Source organism: Engystomops pustulosus, chromosome 7 (genome assembly GCF_040894005.1).
Source record: "Engystomops pustulosus chromosome 7, aEngPut4.maternal, whole genome shotgun sequence".
Classification (NCBI taxonomy): domain Eukaryota; kingdom Metazoa; phylum Chordata; class Amphibia; order Anura; family Leptodactylidae; genus Engystomops; species Engystomops pustulosus.
Window position 1 is genome coordinate 60501396 of NC_092417.1, and position 14492 is coordinate 60515887.

The window sequence follows — 14492 nt, forward strand, 5'->3', positions numbered from 1 at the left end:
ACAAGTGGGCGGAGCTATGAGTCACCAATCAGCTGAGCGCTGAGTACCTCAAATGGTCGGGCTCAGCTGATGTCTTCCAGTGGAGTTGTTTTGAAGAGAGGGAGAACTGCAGAGGAGGAGAAGAGAGTGGGGGGCGCGGGGACATGAGCTGCCTCGCCTGACTCACCATGAAAGCTGCCATTCCCTGGGCAGTGGAGCTGGCGGTGACGGTGCTGTGCACGGCGCTGTGCTCGCTGCTCTTCCTGGCGGTGTACGTGCAGCTCTGGCTGCTGCTGCACTACAAGCAGAAGAGGCTGAGCTATCAGAGCCTGCTGCTCTTCCTGTGCCTGCTCTGGGCCGGCTTTAGGACCGTGCTGTTCTCCTTCTACCTGACAAGCTGTGCCCAGGCCAATGCCCTGCAGCCGTTCCCTCACTGGCTCCTCTATTGCGCCCCCATCTGCCTGCAGTTCTGCACCCTGTGTTTGCTCAACCTCTATTTTTCCCAGGTGAGTCCTCGCTAGGTGGCGCCGCTGCTGACTTTGAGTGGGTGCAGTAGTAGTTAGTGCCGGCAGGGGGCGCGCTGCTCTCCTCGGACACAGGAGGAGGATGCTGAGCTCTTCTGCTTTGTGCTGCTGTCATCTCTCCGTCTTCTCTAAGTTCTTGTGTACAGTGCGGAGCGGGTGACATCACTGCTTAACTCCTCACTCCCCGGAGCTGTGCTCGGGTGCACTCCAACTGCGGCCTGCAGGGGGCGCGCGTGTGCCCGGCATCTGTACGACTGGCCCTCTGCTATGGGGGTGAGCTGCTCTCCTCAGGTGTATGCAGGACAATACCTGTGTGGTACTGGGGCTCCCCATGTGTATGCAGGACAATACCTGTGTGGTACTGGGGCTCCCCATGTGTATGCAGGACAATACCTGTGTAATACTGGGGCTCCCCATGTGTATATAGGACAATACCTGTGTAATACTGGGGTTCCCCCTGTGTATACAGGACAATACCTGTGTAATACTGGGGCTCCCCATGTGTATACAGGACAATACCTGTGTAATACTGGGGTTCCCCCTGTGTATACAGGACAATACCTGTGTAATACTGGGGCTCCCCATGTGTATACAGGACAATACCTGTGTAATACTGGGGTTCCCCCTGTGTATACAGGACAATACCTGTGCGCCACTGGGGCTCCCCCTGTGTATGCAGGACAATACCTGTGCGCCACTGGGGCTCCCCCTGTGTATACAGGACAATACCTGTGCGCCACTGGGGCTCCCCCTGTGTATACAGGACAATACCTGTGCGCCACTGGGGCGCCCCCTGTGTATGCAGGACAATACCTGTGCGCCACTGGGGCGCCCCCTGTGTATGCAGGACAATACCTGTGCGCCACTGGGGCGCCCCCTGTGTATGCAGGACAATACCTGTGCGCCACTGGGGCGCCCCCTGTGTATGCAGGACAATACCTGTGCGCCACTGGGGCGCCCCCTGTGTATGCAGGACAATACCTGTGTAATACTGGGGCTCCCCCTGTGTATGCAGGACAATACCTGTGCGCCACTGGGGCGCCCCCTGTGTATACAGGAGACGGCTCTCGCCGTATATATGTTGGACAATACCTGAGTGGTACCGGCTCTATGGCAGTAAGCTGGTCTCTCCTTGTATATAGAACAATACCTATGTGCTACTGGGGCTCCACTCGCACATATATAGGACATTGGGGCAGATTTATCAAGCTGTCTGAAAGTCAGAATATTTCTAGTTGCCCATGGCAACCAATCACAGCTCAGCTTTCATTTTACCAATGCTCATGAATATTTTAAAGGGGAGCTGTTATTGGTTGCCATGGGCAACTAGAAATATTCTGACTTTCAGACGGCTTGATAAATCTGCCCCATTGTCTTGTATGTAAGTTTCTTGTACTGTGTGACATCGCTCTTCCAGTTATTCCTCCGGTGGCCTGCAGGGGGCCTATTGTGCTTCTCTATATTGTCTTCTACCTTGTCACTGCAGTTCATCATATGGCCTGTAGGATGTAACACCCCCCCCCCCCCTCCTCCTTCCTAGATCCTTTTTATATTTCTTGAGCCTTGTAAATTCTAGTTTTGCTCCCTGTGCAGCAGTGAATGTGTGCTCCTAGGCCTGCAGGGGGAGCACTGCTTTGCTTACAAGGAGTGACCTCATTAGTTAACCCCCTCCTCCCTGTGGAGTTGTATGGTGCTTATTCATGCTTTGTCAGGGGTGTGATGACTTCCTGCAGAGTAATAGATGCTGAGTTATTATCGATCCACTAAGTGGCATCTCTGCCGCCTCAGCTGCTGCGCACCCCCTCCCTGGGGCTGAATCCCGTCATAGTTTTTAATGTTTTGGTGTTTTGTGTGTTTACTTGGCTGCTATGTAAATGGTTTGTTAAATTCAAGGATGCATCGTAACCCTGTAGGTGTTGGGTGCTAGATATTGTGATCTACACACAGGAGAGTGGAGTTTGTCATTTTGGTATAGCTCACGATACGGCTGGTATTATACCGAGCCATAACAGTCAAGTGAATGCTGTATCTTGTGATTATGGCACCTGTCCTAGACTGGGAACTACCCATTTTTCTTTAGTTTTTCAGATGCAGTTTTCAAAGTTAAAATCAGTTGTGGATTATAATGGGTAGGAACCTATCATTGGGATAAGCTGCTCCTACACTTTTTTTTTTTTTTTTTGGACCTTGGAAACTGCATCCAAAAAACTGAACGTGTGAATGCATCCTAAGGATCTAGATAACTGAGTGATAGCATCTTGTAATTGTTAGGTATTTGTGGTGTCTTGTACCTCCTAAACATGGTATAAAGACAAATGGCTCCTGGATGGCTGAATAGTGCATGTAAGAGCCTATCCTGTCTGGTACCCGATCACGCAAGATGTAGCACTGCTCCATGTTCTAGAAACTTGCCAGGTTATAACAATGGTCAGTATATCCATACTATACCTTGTCCTTCTCAAAAGTGCCTATGATGGGCACAAGAGCAAAGGAACTACTTTGATGCCTAAACAATGCAGATTAAGGCAGCTCTTTGATGCAGAAGTGGCATCTTTCAGCAGGGTAAGGTCTCTGCCACACTGACTATTGGCACTGCTAAGGAATGGCTTTTCCATATTCCCAAATTTTCCAAATCTCTTCCTGAGCCATTTTTTATACTTTCAACCTTTTTCCAGCCTGTGCCAGAGATGTATAGAGACGTGACCTGGAGGCAGATGGCTCCATTCATTGTATTAGTGCTTGGTACCACAGCTCTGCTATTCACTTGAATGCAACCTTAGGTTATACGCTCTTTCTATGTTCTGGAAATAGAAGTAACAGAGTGCCCATATCTCCTTGTAGCCCCCTCCACACAGCAGACCCCTTTTGTCTAAGTAAAAAAATAATACAATGGACAGATGTAAGTGAATTTTCAATCACAACATTGTTGCTGTTGTCAGTGACCCAACACTCTGGACATTATTTTCAGTATGTGAACAGTTGTGGTGGTGGTGAGACCCTAGGCTTTTGCTATAGAAAGTAAAAACATACCTCTTTGGGCAGACCTTGCTCCTCTCCCTCCCCCTTATTCACCCAGAGAGGCTAACTCCAAATTATCAGATTATCTGTCATGTTTAGCAGAGAAGATTAAAGGATAAGGATCCAGAAGAATGGCACGTGCACCGGAGGAGGTGAATTGATATATTTGGGAAGGAATATGGGGAGAATGGCTTTTGTGTTTGGCAGCAATGTGGTGTTGGATGGCTCCCTGCCAGCCATTACGTCACCGTCCGCCTGGGTTCTGTTTTCAGCTCCAGTGTAATCTCCTTTCCTCCTCCTCTCATTGTGCAGTTCCAGGTGCTCAGCGATGCAGTCATGGTGTCCGTCATGGTTGGCGGTCTCCCTTCTAGCACTTGGCTGGTGCCAAGTGAGATCGTTTGCAGTAATAATTGGTCTTTCATAATGACTTTTTTTTGTAAAGATTTAATCACCCCACTATAGGAAAAATTTGATGATCTGGTAGGGGAGAGGTTTCTGACTAAAGGCTCCATAAGAACCAGATGCAAGAAATGAAGGACTACAATAGTCCTGTATTACAGTGAAACCTCTTTGAGCAGACCACCCACAAATTTGCACTAGAGCCATTTAAAGGGGTGGTCTGTATTCAACTTCAGGGTTTTATAAATTTGGCATATGTATGCTGATATTTTTTTTTTACCTATTTACTGGAAACTTTATCAACAAGTTTTGCAACTTTTAATAAAGTCCAATATGGCAACCAGTAGATAGCTGGTAAACCAGGCTCACTAGGTTTTGCATACTGAATGGTGCAAAAATCTAAAACTGTTGAATGTTTCTGGTATATATATATATAATACTGGGTTCACATCCCTTTTTTTTTTTTTTTTTTTTTTTTTTTTTTTCTTTCTGGATGCTCTCAATGTATAGCTACATCTTTCCATCCAGCTGTGTCAATGGCTGCTCTTCATATAGGCGGTATCGGCCCTATATGAAGAACCACCATGAGTCTTGCGGTGTCGCAGTTGCGTGACATCAGTGTGTGCGCTGCCCAGGCCTTTACACTATGATATCACGCAGCAGTGTCATAGTGATGCGTCTGGGTTGGAAGGAGGGGCTGGTATAGGTTCCTTTACCTCCCCCCACCCACCCCCAAGAGGACCCTTCTGTGTACATTCCATTAAAGTGGGACATCTTGGGTGGACATTTCATTAAAGGGGACGGTAGTCGGGGTGGAGGGTTTCATGCAGTTGGGTAATGTGAGTGGCTTCCTAAATAGATGGGTTCTAAGGCATGATTAAAGTTCATCATCAAATTACTGTTATGAACAGTAAAAGACTAAGGCTATAGAGTAGCACTTAAGTCCTAACATCCATGCACATGTTACTTTGGGGGCTGGGGGGGGCCTAGTGCTGTGAACAGCCTGGGGCTCATGGGACGCTTAATCCTCTTTGCTGAGTGATGTAATACACTCAGCAGAGGCCTATGGGGTGGCATGAAGCGTATTGCATCCCTCTTGCAGGCTTGCTGAGTGGATACATCTCTCAGCAGGATTGGGGGACCCAGTTATGTCACAGTCCATATGAGGCTTCTGCGGTTGTGCACTCCTCCCTCACATTCAGGTGGAGTAGCGGTCCCCAGGCCACGTACCCCACTGTACATCTGTGCCATGCATTGTAAGGCACAGGTTGGAATCTCCCAGATGTGTCCTTACAATGTATGGAACAAAACGTTATGAGAACCCAGCCTTGGCCCAGTAAGTCATACAGTTCTATTTTATAAACTCTAAAGCCAGAATTTAGATTGCAGGACTTGAGATTATAACTGCATCGTACATAAGGTTCCAAGTTCCGTCTACTCTAAGGTATTTTTACTGAGCAATTTGCAAAAAATCTGTTCTTTGTTTGAATTAGGGGTGATATGTTCATGGGGTTACTTTCTGTAGAGTATAATGGGGGGGGGGGTTCATTGCTGACAAGGTCTTTCAGGGAGATCTTGACTGTGTATACACTTTTGTAGCTCCCACATAGATAAGGTAATGCTCTTGGATGTTTAATATCTGGGAGGAGAGGGCCTAGCTGCTGCTAGTTGTTTATACTGAAACTTCTATGGAAGAACAGGGTAATGTTTGTCTATGCCACTCATAGGCATAAATCTGCTGGTATGGGCCATTGAAACGTTCCTAAAGAGCCTATAAACTTTGGGAACTTTATTCAGTGACTTGAACCAAAGTACCTTTACAAACAAGACATTCAGCAGTGGTCAGGGGAGAAGCCATATGACTACAACTTCTGCTGTAGTATCAAGCAAATTCCAAGTGCACATGTCCTTCCACAGGTTTTGTTTTTGTAACTGTCTTGGATCATTCTTCACCCTTTGACTTTGGTAGTGATGCGTCGTATTCGAACGTGACTGCTCTTTAACACCCCTATGGCTCCTCTCCCCTATGGCTAATTTAACCCCGCCCATAACTGGCACACCACACCCCTTCTACCTGATTCAATCAGGTTAAAAGTGGTGTGGAGTGGGGGTACTGGCTGGAGGGCAACTCCCTATTATACATGTAAAAGGGAGCCCTTCAAGAGCCGGCTCTTAGTGAACTGACTCGTTGGGTGCCGCTCACTAAGAGTCGGAATACCCATATCTACTTTGAAGGACTGTCTCATTACACTGTCTTTACATTTATTTATTTACTTTTTTTGTAGGTCATTTTTAAAGCCCGCTGCTCCCCTGAATTCAACAGATACAAGTAAGTATCAAGATGGACTCCTGCCTCTTATTTATAGTGTTAAGTCCTCTAGCAATCGACACAGGGCAAGTCTACAGAAAACTGGTTACTTGCTTGCTCCTGCAGTGCAGCCTTTTGACACTTCTGGAGGGTTGTGCTGCAGGAATGGGCAGCCAATGAAAGGCAAGTAACTATGTAATAATATTTTATATAGCGCCATCAAATTCTGCAGCGCTGTACAAATTATAGGGGACATAACAAGTGTAATATTACCTCAGAGTTCTAATGCCCATATGGAATAATATGTATTTAATTTGTTCCTTTTCTAGGGTTTTTAAGGGGACTTGACTCTTGTGCCTTTTGAATTTTCTACTTGCAGCTAATCTCTTGATTTTTTTTTCCCAAATACTTCATCAAATTTTTCAACATAGAACAGAAGCAACTTGTCTATCACCCTGGAAAAGCTGAAGGCCAGGGACACAAATTGAATTTCTAATACTCAAATGTTTAGCACCTTTATAATTTTGGATATTGCTCCATACTGTGCTCTAAACGCTGCCAAAGAAAAACAGCAGCTTATAACGGACATTTTTTCATCTGGTTTCTGCAATTCCATCTGGGGATCCCTGGCCTAAGAGTAGATGCTGTCACTATAGGTAGTCTGCAGCCAGGCTATTACAATGATCTATGTAAGTGACATATCCTTTTTTTTTTTTTTTTTTTAACAGGATCCCCTTACACATAGGATTTCTTCTCACTAGCCTTGCTTTCCTAATAGTAAACCTATCCTGCATATTGATTGATAATGGGACCGATGACCAGCATGGATGGATCACAATGATCAGGATGATATTTAGTGACTGTCTTTTTGCTGCCTGTTCCATCTCCTTGGCCAATAACACGTATAGGATTGCCAACATGTCTCCGGCATATGTCTACCTAGAATCCAAGGTATGGATTTGGCTCTTTACCATTGAATGCTTTATACTTCCTATAGAAGGTGTTGTACAGCCTATTGGATCCCAGTGCCCCCTGACAAAAGATGTAATGACCTTTATTTTAAGGGATCGGTCTCTCTCGGCCTGCCTTGATTCTGTTATAAGAGGGCCATTGTCTAGATTTAAACCTTCATCTACATCATTATCCACATTCTAGCAAGATTTGGTGGGTCCCATCCCCCTTTATTTAAAGATTTACATTATACTGCAATATTATATTATATCAGCAATTAAAAAAACCATAAACAGACAAAAATAAATATGTAGGTATTCTTGCATCCCACAATGTGTGAGGTATGTTATATTCTAAGGTAGAATAATCCACAGAATGGTAGGGATAAAACCATCAGCTCATCCTGAAAATGTTGTGCTTTACACAGCTCTGTACATGGAAGGATGGAAAAGTTATTGGAAAAGTATATTAAATTGTCTGATCAGACTGACCCAAAGGAAAAAAGTTTTCTTAAACTGCAAGAAAGCTGTCAAATGCCTTTGGAATTTTTTTTTTTTTCCTACTTCCGACTTTTGCATGGAATATTTAAAGAGCACCTTTCACCATCTCACACGTGAAGAAAAACCATGTGGAGTGCTTTGAATTTTCTTTCTAGCCCCCACAGTTATGGAGACATCAGTCCCAGTTTCTGACCCTTGTAATCTGTGTTTGGTCAGAGGAGGAGCTGGAGGCGTATGTTAAGCAAATCTTCTCTCAAGCTGTCCAATCAACAGCATTCAATGTCAGAGAAGCTGCTATGAACAGTTGTGAGCTATAAATTTTAACTTTTTTTAATCTTCATCTAAAGGCTGTGTTCACACACATTTTGCTAGTATTCTGTTTACATTGCATTTACACAATGTAAACATGAATGCCTTGGAAGCAGATGCATTGCAAAGACAACATAAATGTGACGCAGACCCCGCCATAAATGCATGCAACGTAGATGTAAATGTAACACAAATTCTATATTTGCATCGTGTTTACATATATGCAAATGACACAAACGCATAAATGAAGGTGTAAATGGGCCATAATGGCAATTGCCACATAAACGGAAGTGTAAATAACAGTGGCATAACAGCAAATGCCAAGTACGTGTAACTGCGGCGAAAATGCAGTACTAATGGCATGTAATCACCAGCAAAACTCCAAGTGCCATTTCGATGTAAATGTGATATTAGCGCAAACACCATGTAAATGTCATGTTTGCGTAAACGTAAAGTGGATATCTTTCCATCACGTTTAATGTTTTCAATGATTTTGCGGTAACCTTGTTTACGTTTACATTGCATCTGTGTTCATATCATGTTTGCATTTGTAGTAACATCACACTTTGCGTTCACATTGAGTGTACATTGCTTTCACAACTCAATTGTGGTGTAAATGGAATCTCGTGACATTGTGATTTTGTAAACCCAACGTCAACAGAATACTAACAGAATGTGTGTGAACACAGCCTTCAGATGAACATAGGAAAAAAAATCACAGCTCACTATAGTTCATAGCAGCTTCTTTAACATTGCCTTCTGCTGAATGGCATAGCACATGCCTCCAGCCCCTCTTCACTGACGGAACACTGATTATAATGGTCAGATACCGGTACTGATATCTCCAGGTGCTAAAGTAAAATTCGGTGCCACTACAGAATGTTATGCTAATCTCCACATGTGAGGTTGTGAAAGGTGGTCCTCTTTAAAGGGGTTTTTCCACAAATCACCCCCACAGATCACAAAAGCGAGGGGTCCAATGGGGTCCCACATTCCTCTATCTGACCCCTCAAAGCTCTGTCAGATGGAGATTGGTGAGATTTATGGAGCAGAACGGTCACATGCGGCCGTCTGCTTAATTAGTCTGACGGAGCGACGAGTGGTCCAACCAAGGTACGTGGGACCCAATTGGACCTCCCCATTTTTTTGTGATCTGTGGGGGTTTCATCACTGATGGGGCTTAACATTTGTTCAAATACTGACATTAGAAAGAAAACAAGCCCTCATACAGCTCTTTAAGCTGAAAAATATAACATTACAGCTTCCAAAAGGGGAGAAAGAAGTGGCTTTAGCCAAAATGTTAAGGGAGTTTCCCATTGGCAAACATTCTTGGTATAAAAGTCCTAAAATATCATGAATGCAATTTACATATTAATAGAATTGGGAAAGTTTAGTTGTTTAGACAATAACTTAAAAATGGTTCTTTTCTGGTTCCAAGACCTGGTGAACATATTATTATTTGAAAGTCGTCAAGCTTTGCCAAATACGTAAACCACTCTCCGTAAACGTTTTGATTTGCAGGCAGAATGATGGTCTTGTGAAGCGTCTAAGTATTCACATGGAAAGACTGTTTCCAACACCTTTCTCTAGATAAACCCTGATGGAACTGCCTCCTCTGAAGAAAGCAGGGGAGCCCCCCTCATAGCCCCTCCACAAGGAGGGTGCTCTGCTGTATTCGGCAGAAGCTTGTAGGGAAGATGCTTTCAGATGTCTGTTTATGGCCAGGATCATAACGCCCCTTTAAATAATGGATGGTGTGACTAACGGCATTTGTAGCCATGAAGGGGGTAAAAAAAAGATTTCTGTCAAGCTTCAGCAAATTTGCAAATACTGTAACTTAAAATAGTATGTGGAACTAAACGATGTACTACATAGGACTATTAGACTTCTGTGCATTCCTGTGATTCTGTATACAGTATTGTTATACGGCATAATCTCCAAACCCCCCCCCCCTCTATGTGCAGTTACTAGAATCTGAAGATTTACACAGCAGCACGGCTAGTAAAGCATGGAGGATGGTATGATAGAATTGGTCTTGTTTGTCAGTGTTAGGGGGTCCAGCCCTGGACAAAGTTTCAGATGACTCTAGAGCAGGGTACCCTTAAAGGGGCATCTACAACCAGGATGAAGGATTGTTACACAAGCACACTGACATACTGATGTGTGCCCCCTCTGGCAGGATCTGCTCTTTTTATCTTTATTTTATTTATTTTATTTTTTATGCAAATGAGCCTTAGGGGCTCCATTAACACCTATGGAGCTTGGAGCTCTTTTGCATAATTTTTGAAAACCAGCCAGGGCACACACCAGTAGGTCAGTGTGCCCGGGTTACAATCTTTCACCCTGGTGGTAGATATCCTTTAAACAGAGATGACCCAGTCTAGGATGAGAACCTTTTTTAATTTCCAGTATCTTTGGTTGTGAGGCTGATTTTGTTTGCTCTGGTTTAGGGCACCTCTGGAAGCCAAGCTGTTGTAACTGGCTCTGTGATCAGCGTACTCTATATCCTGAGAGCGTTATACAACTTGGTTGTCATTTCCATCCAGCCAGAAAACAAGCCAAGCCCCTTCAGCTATGGCTGGAGAGGAGTCTCCGATCATGTGAGTACTTTCTTCTCTATATGGAAGTGACCTGACACTGATATTCTATAAAGTATAATTAATTCTTCCCTGTCCATGTTTGGGTTAAAGCAAATCATTGACAATTACTTGTGTAACTGTTGGGAATGTAAGAGAGAAAGGAAGACCAGTAGTTGTGTGAGTGGAACGAAAGGGTTAACACTATGTTCTCACATATGTCCACTTCCTCCAGGCTGTTACAGAAGAGACGAATAGTCTGGAATATCTCATCTTTGTGATTATTCTTCTGTTCTGTGAATTCCTGCCAATGAGCCTGATGGCATACTTCTTCCGGGCTAAGAAGCTGAGCCAAAACCTGGTGAGTTCATGTTCAATGGGCGATCAGTTGTGCTCTGAAGGTTTTCTAATAAGAGTTTTCCCGTCTTAGGGTTCCACTTTGATTACTGTGTCCCTTGCTTTTCTATAAGGCACAAATTCCAGCTTTGTTTGAATTCTTGCAGGAACCAGCTGGTATGGTAAATAGTCACAGCTTTGGGTCAAGAGCCTACTTTTTTGACAATCCTAGAAGATATGATAGTGATGATGACTTGCCCCGGCTGGCGGGTGCCAGACCTGAAAGGGGAAGGTAAGCTTGTACAAAGGACATTGCTTAGAGAGGCTGCTTCTTTCATGGCTAAAACGCACAAATGTGCACTGATCACAGATCCTGGACCATAATGGAACAGGAATGTAAGCTTCACTGTTATAGCTCACTGCTGTTGTCTAGAGGTTTCTCACGAGATCCTTGCATCCTATAACCTTGTTCTCAGTTGCTTTTGTCCTGCAGGGAAGAGGCCCCTTGCATCATATGACGCTTGGAGCCCCTTCCCCAGGCAATGTGTTCTGTGGAATCCAGCCAGAACATTCTCTGGGATTAGCATGCTTTCTTGTAGATTGTCCTATACATGTGGGGTAGCCTTGCAGAAGGCCCATAATCTACTAGACAGTGGCTTTCCTTTTGCATAACGCTATTTATTTTATTTATTTTTATCTTTTCAGTGTATCGTCTACCCCAAAAACTTCTGGATGGTATGGAGCAATATGTCCGACCAGCAGCTGTGCACTGGCCCCACCTCTACTTAGTGAGCCGGCTTCAGGGACTCCTATCCTGTTCACATGTGGAGCTAATACGTTGGCGTGACCCTACTGACTGGACATTTACACTTGCACCTTCTGCAGCCCTCTGCTGCTATGACACAGTAAGGCGCGTCCAATACCTTATGTTTACGTTAATGCCGCGTTTGCGAATACACATTCCGTTTTTTTGGGGGTTTTTTTGTTTTTCTTTTTTAAGACTATAAAAACCTAGTCTTGAATTTGAATGTCCTTGAAGGTCTTCAGGAGTGAAATAGCAGCCAGAAGATTTCTTAAGGAATTCCGTAAACGTGCGGATTTTGCACATAAATGTTTCATGTTGAAAGACTTGTTCCTACCATCCCCAGACACTGCAAACCAAAAAAGACTGCAATGCGTTAAGTCATCATTGCATACAAATGTTTGAGGGGTTCATGGTATCTCTTCTATATTCTGTTTTCCCACTCAATGCCAAAATAAAAAGGAGGAGCAGCTAGCTGATGGGGATCACATTTCTAAGACTCTGCTGTAAACATTAACAAAACTTTGTTCATAGAATTGGGTACACTGCATTTTACCAATGTAAGCTTAAAATATTCCTTTCTGGTTTTGTAGTGTATTAGATGGCAACATGGTTTCTGCTTATGGGACACTACTGCCTCCAAAAGTAGAAGTAAGCTGGGAAACTATCACTTTTTGGTACCACCACCACATTGCTTCCCCGTATAAGGCTACATTCGCACAATGTATGCCCGCGGTATCGTAGTACAGCGTAAAACAGAGCTGCGGCGAGGAGCAGGGGATGAGTGCAGCTCACCCCGCCCCTCTCCATAGAATATACGGTGCCGTGTTCCGTAGAAAGAAAGGACATGCCTTTTCTTTTTACACTTCCGTACGGCACTGTGAGGCCATAGAAGTGAATGGGGGTTGTATATACGTCGGCTGTATATACGTCCCCCATACATTCGTGTGAATGTAGCCCGAGGTGAGCTTTCCCTCTTACTGTCTCACACAGCCAGCAGGTTATCTTTTATCTCAGAGCTCGGTCTTACAAAAATAATGGCAAACTGTTAGCTTTGAAGATGTAATAAGAAATTATGAATTTGTCACCAGTTTTTACCATGCAAAGCTAAAGACAGTGTTTGCTATTGGCCCTGGAGTTCTGTGTAACCTTAGCTTTGTGTGTCAGTAGTAATAGAACTGTGAAGAGTGTGTATTTATATTCCAGGATTGTATCTGGAGTGTTCTAGTACACTGGTGTTTGAGATCTCATTTACTGCTGCAGTCAAACCCCTGTTCTGAGTCACTGCTGAATTGGGCTTCTGTTTGACTATTACAGCAGTTACTTGTGGTGTTGGGGATGTGCAGCAATACAATGATACCAGTGCTACTACAATCCTGGAATGTAAATTCATTTTCTCAGTCCTTCTGTTACTAACACACCCAAAGGTACGATTACAACTACCAAACGCTGTCTACAGCTTTATATGGTCATAAATACCACCAGATTACCTTTTTAATCAAAATAAAAATGGTGTTTTTCATGAAGAAAAACTAGATGGTAGTTTTGCCTGTGGCAACGAATCCCACTTGGTGTTTTATAAGTTTTTGTTTCTCAAATCCAATAAAATAGTAAATAACTCTGGTTTTATTTTTTGAGTTTTCTTAAAGGGTTTTTCCCACCAAACCAGTTAAGCCCTAGCCACCAGATTTGGCTTCACTTGCTGATCGATGGTAAAGAGACCCCCCCACAGACGGGGGTGAACCTAAACACTGTGACCTGAGGCGAGATATAGAATGGCACCCCATCCAGTAGTAATATATTGGGTTATTTTCTTTTATTAGTAAATGGGTTATCTATGTAATGTGATATCCGTTGTGAAAAGACACTATTTTTAGGTGCCAGGTTCTGCTTTGAAGACATAACTATGCCCCTGATGCTGCCCCCCCATCTAGTTGCAGGTGGAGCTGCCTGAGGAAAGAGGCTCAACTTCTCTCATGGCTGTTGCACCCCTGCCCACAGATCATGAGAACGAGGCGTCCCAGGTACCTCCGTCAGACCCCTTGTCACTCCCCGAGATTAATGGAGCTGACGGTAGCGCATTACCCTTCTGCTACATTATCTATAAATAACCTGAGGCCTGTGAATAGGGCCTAACTTGTTTTTTGGGAAAAACCCCTTTAATTCTGTTCTGAAAGTAATCACATTTTTTCTGTCTAAGTATTAAATCTAGATCTTTTGTATTGAATCTCTTAGGTTTCTAATTTAATGAACCATTGTAGCTGCCTTTTTAATATGAAGTGTTGTCCCCATGTAAATCAAAGCTACAATGTGTAATAAGTGCTCCCCCTTAACCCAAAGACTGTAATATACTGTCAGCTGTTACCCATGCCATCCATACCTTGTGAAAGGGGTTTCCCTCTTAAGCCATTACTTTCCATACACATGGATGCCATCCTAGACGATGTATTGCTGTATGGAGGACTCTACATTGATCTAAGTGGGTGGCAGGAGGTAAAGCTTTACTTCTCTTTGATTTTTCAGCTTTGTTACTAGATGGAGGCATGTGCTTATATTGGATCTGGAATCCTGCATACTCCCTCCTAGTAGACGCCTCCACTGCCATTCCCTGTTGTGGTAATGGTAACCACAGGTTCCCATTCTTTTCCATACCTTTAATAAAGTCAGTCATGTTCTACAAAACATATGCCAGCATTGATATGTGATAAACTCCTGCACAATATTGGACATGGAAAGAGCTGTAATTTTTGTATACCTTTCCAGTACAGAGGCATCCTATACATCCCGTAC

General features: G+C 43.8%; 1 protein-coding gene across 1 annotated transcript; it reads left to right on the plus strand.

Annotated features, from left to right (window-relative positions):
• The first annotated feature begins 21 nt into the window (after nt 1-21).
• On the plus strand, nt 22-13321 carry GPR137C (G protein-coupled receptor 137C). Its single transcript, XM_072116111.1, has 7 exons — nt 22-485; nt 6206-6249; nt 6957-7179; nt 10439-10588; nt 10800-10925; nt 11068-11192; nt 11606-13321. The coding sequence occupies exons 1-7, from the start codon at nt 168-170 to the stop codon at nt 11745-11747; spliced, it is 1128 nt and encodes a 375-aa protein (XP_071972212.1). The 5' UTR covers nt 22-167; the 3' UTR covers nt 11748-13321.
• Nucleotides 13322-14492: the final 1171 nt, after the last annotated feature.

Coding starts and splice junctions, on each gene's coding strand:
- GPR137C (XM_072116111.1), top strand. CDS start 168: ATGAAAGCTGCCATTCCCTGGGCAGTGGAGCTGGCGGTGACGGTGCTG. Junction 486..6,205: donor TCAACCTCTATTTTTCCCAG/GTGAGTCCTCGC, acceptor CTTTTTTTGTAG/GTCATTTTTAAAGCCCGCTG. Junction 10,926..11,067: donor AGAAGCTGAGCCAAAACCTG/GTGAGTTCATGT, acceptor GAATTCTTGCAG/GAACCAGCTGGTATGGTAAA.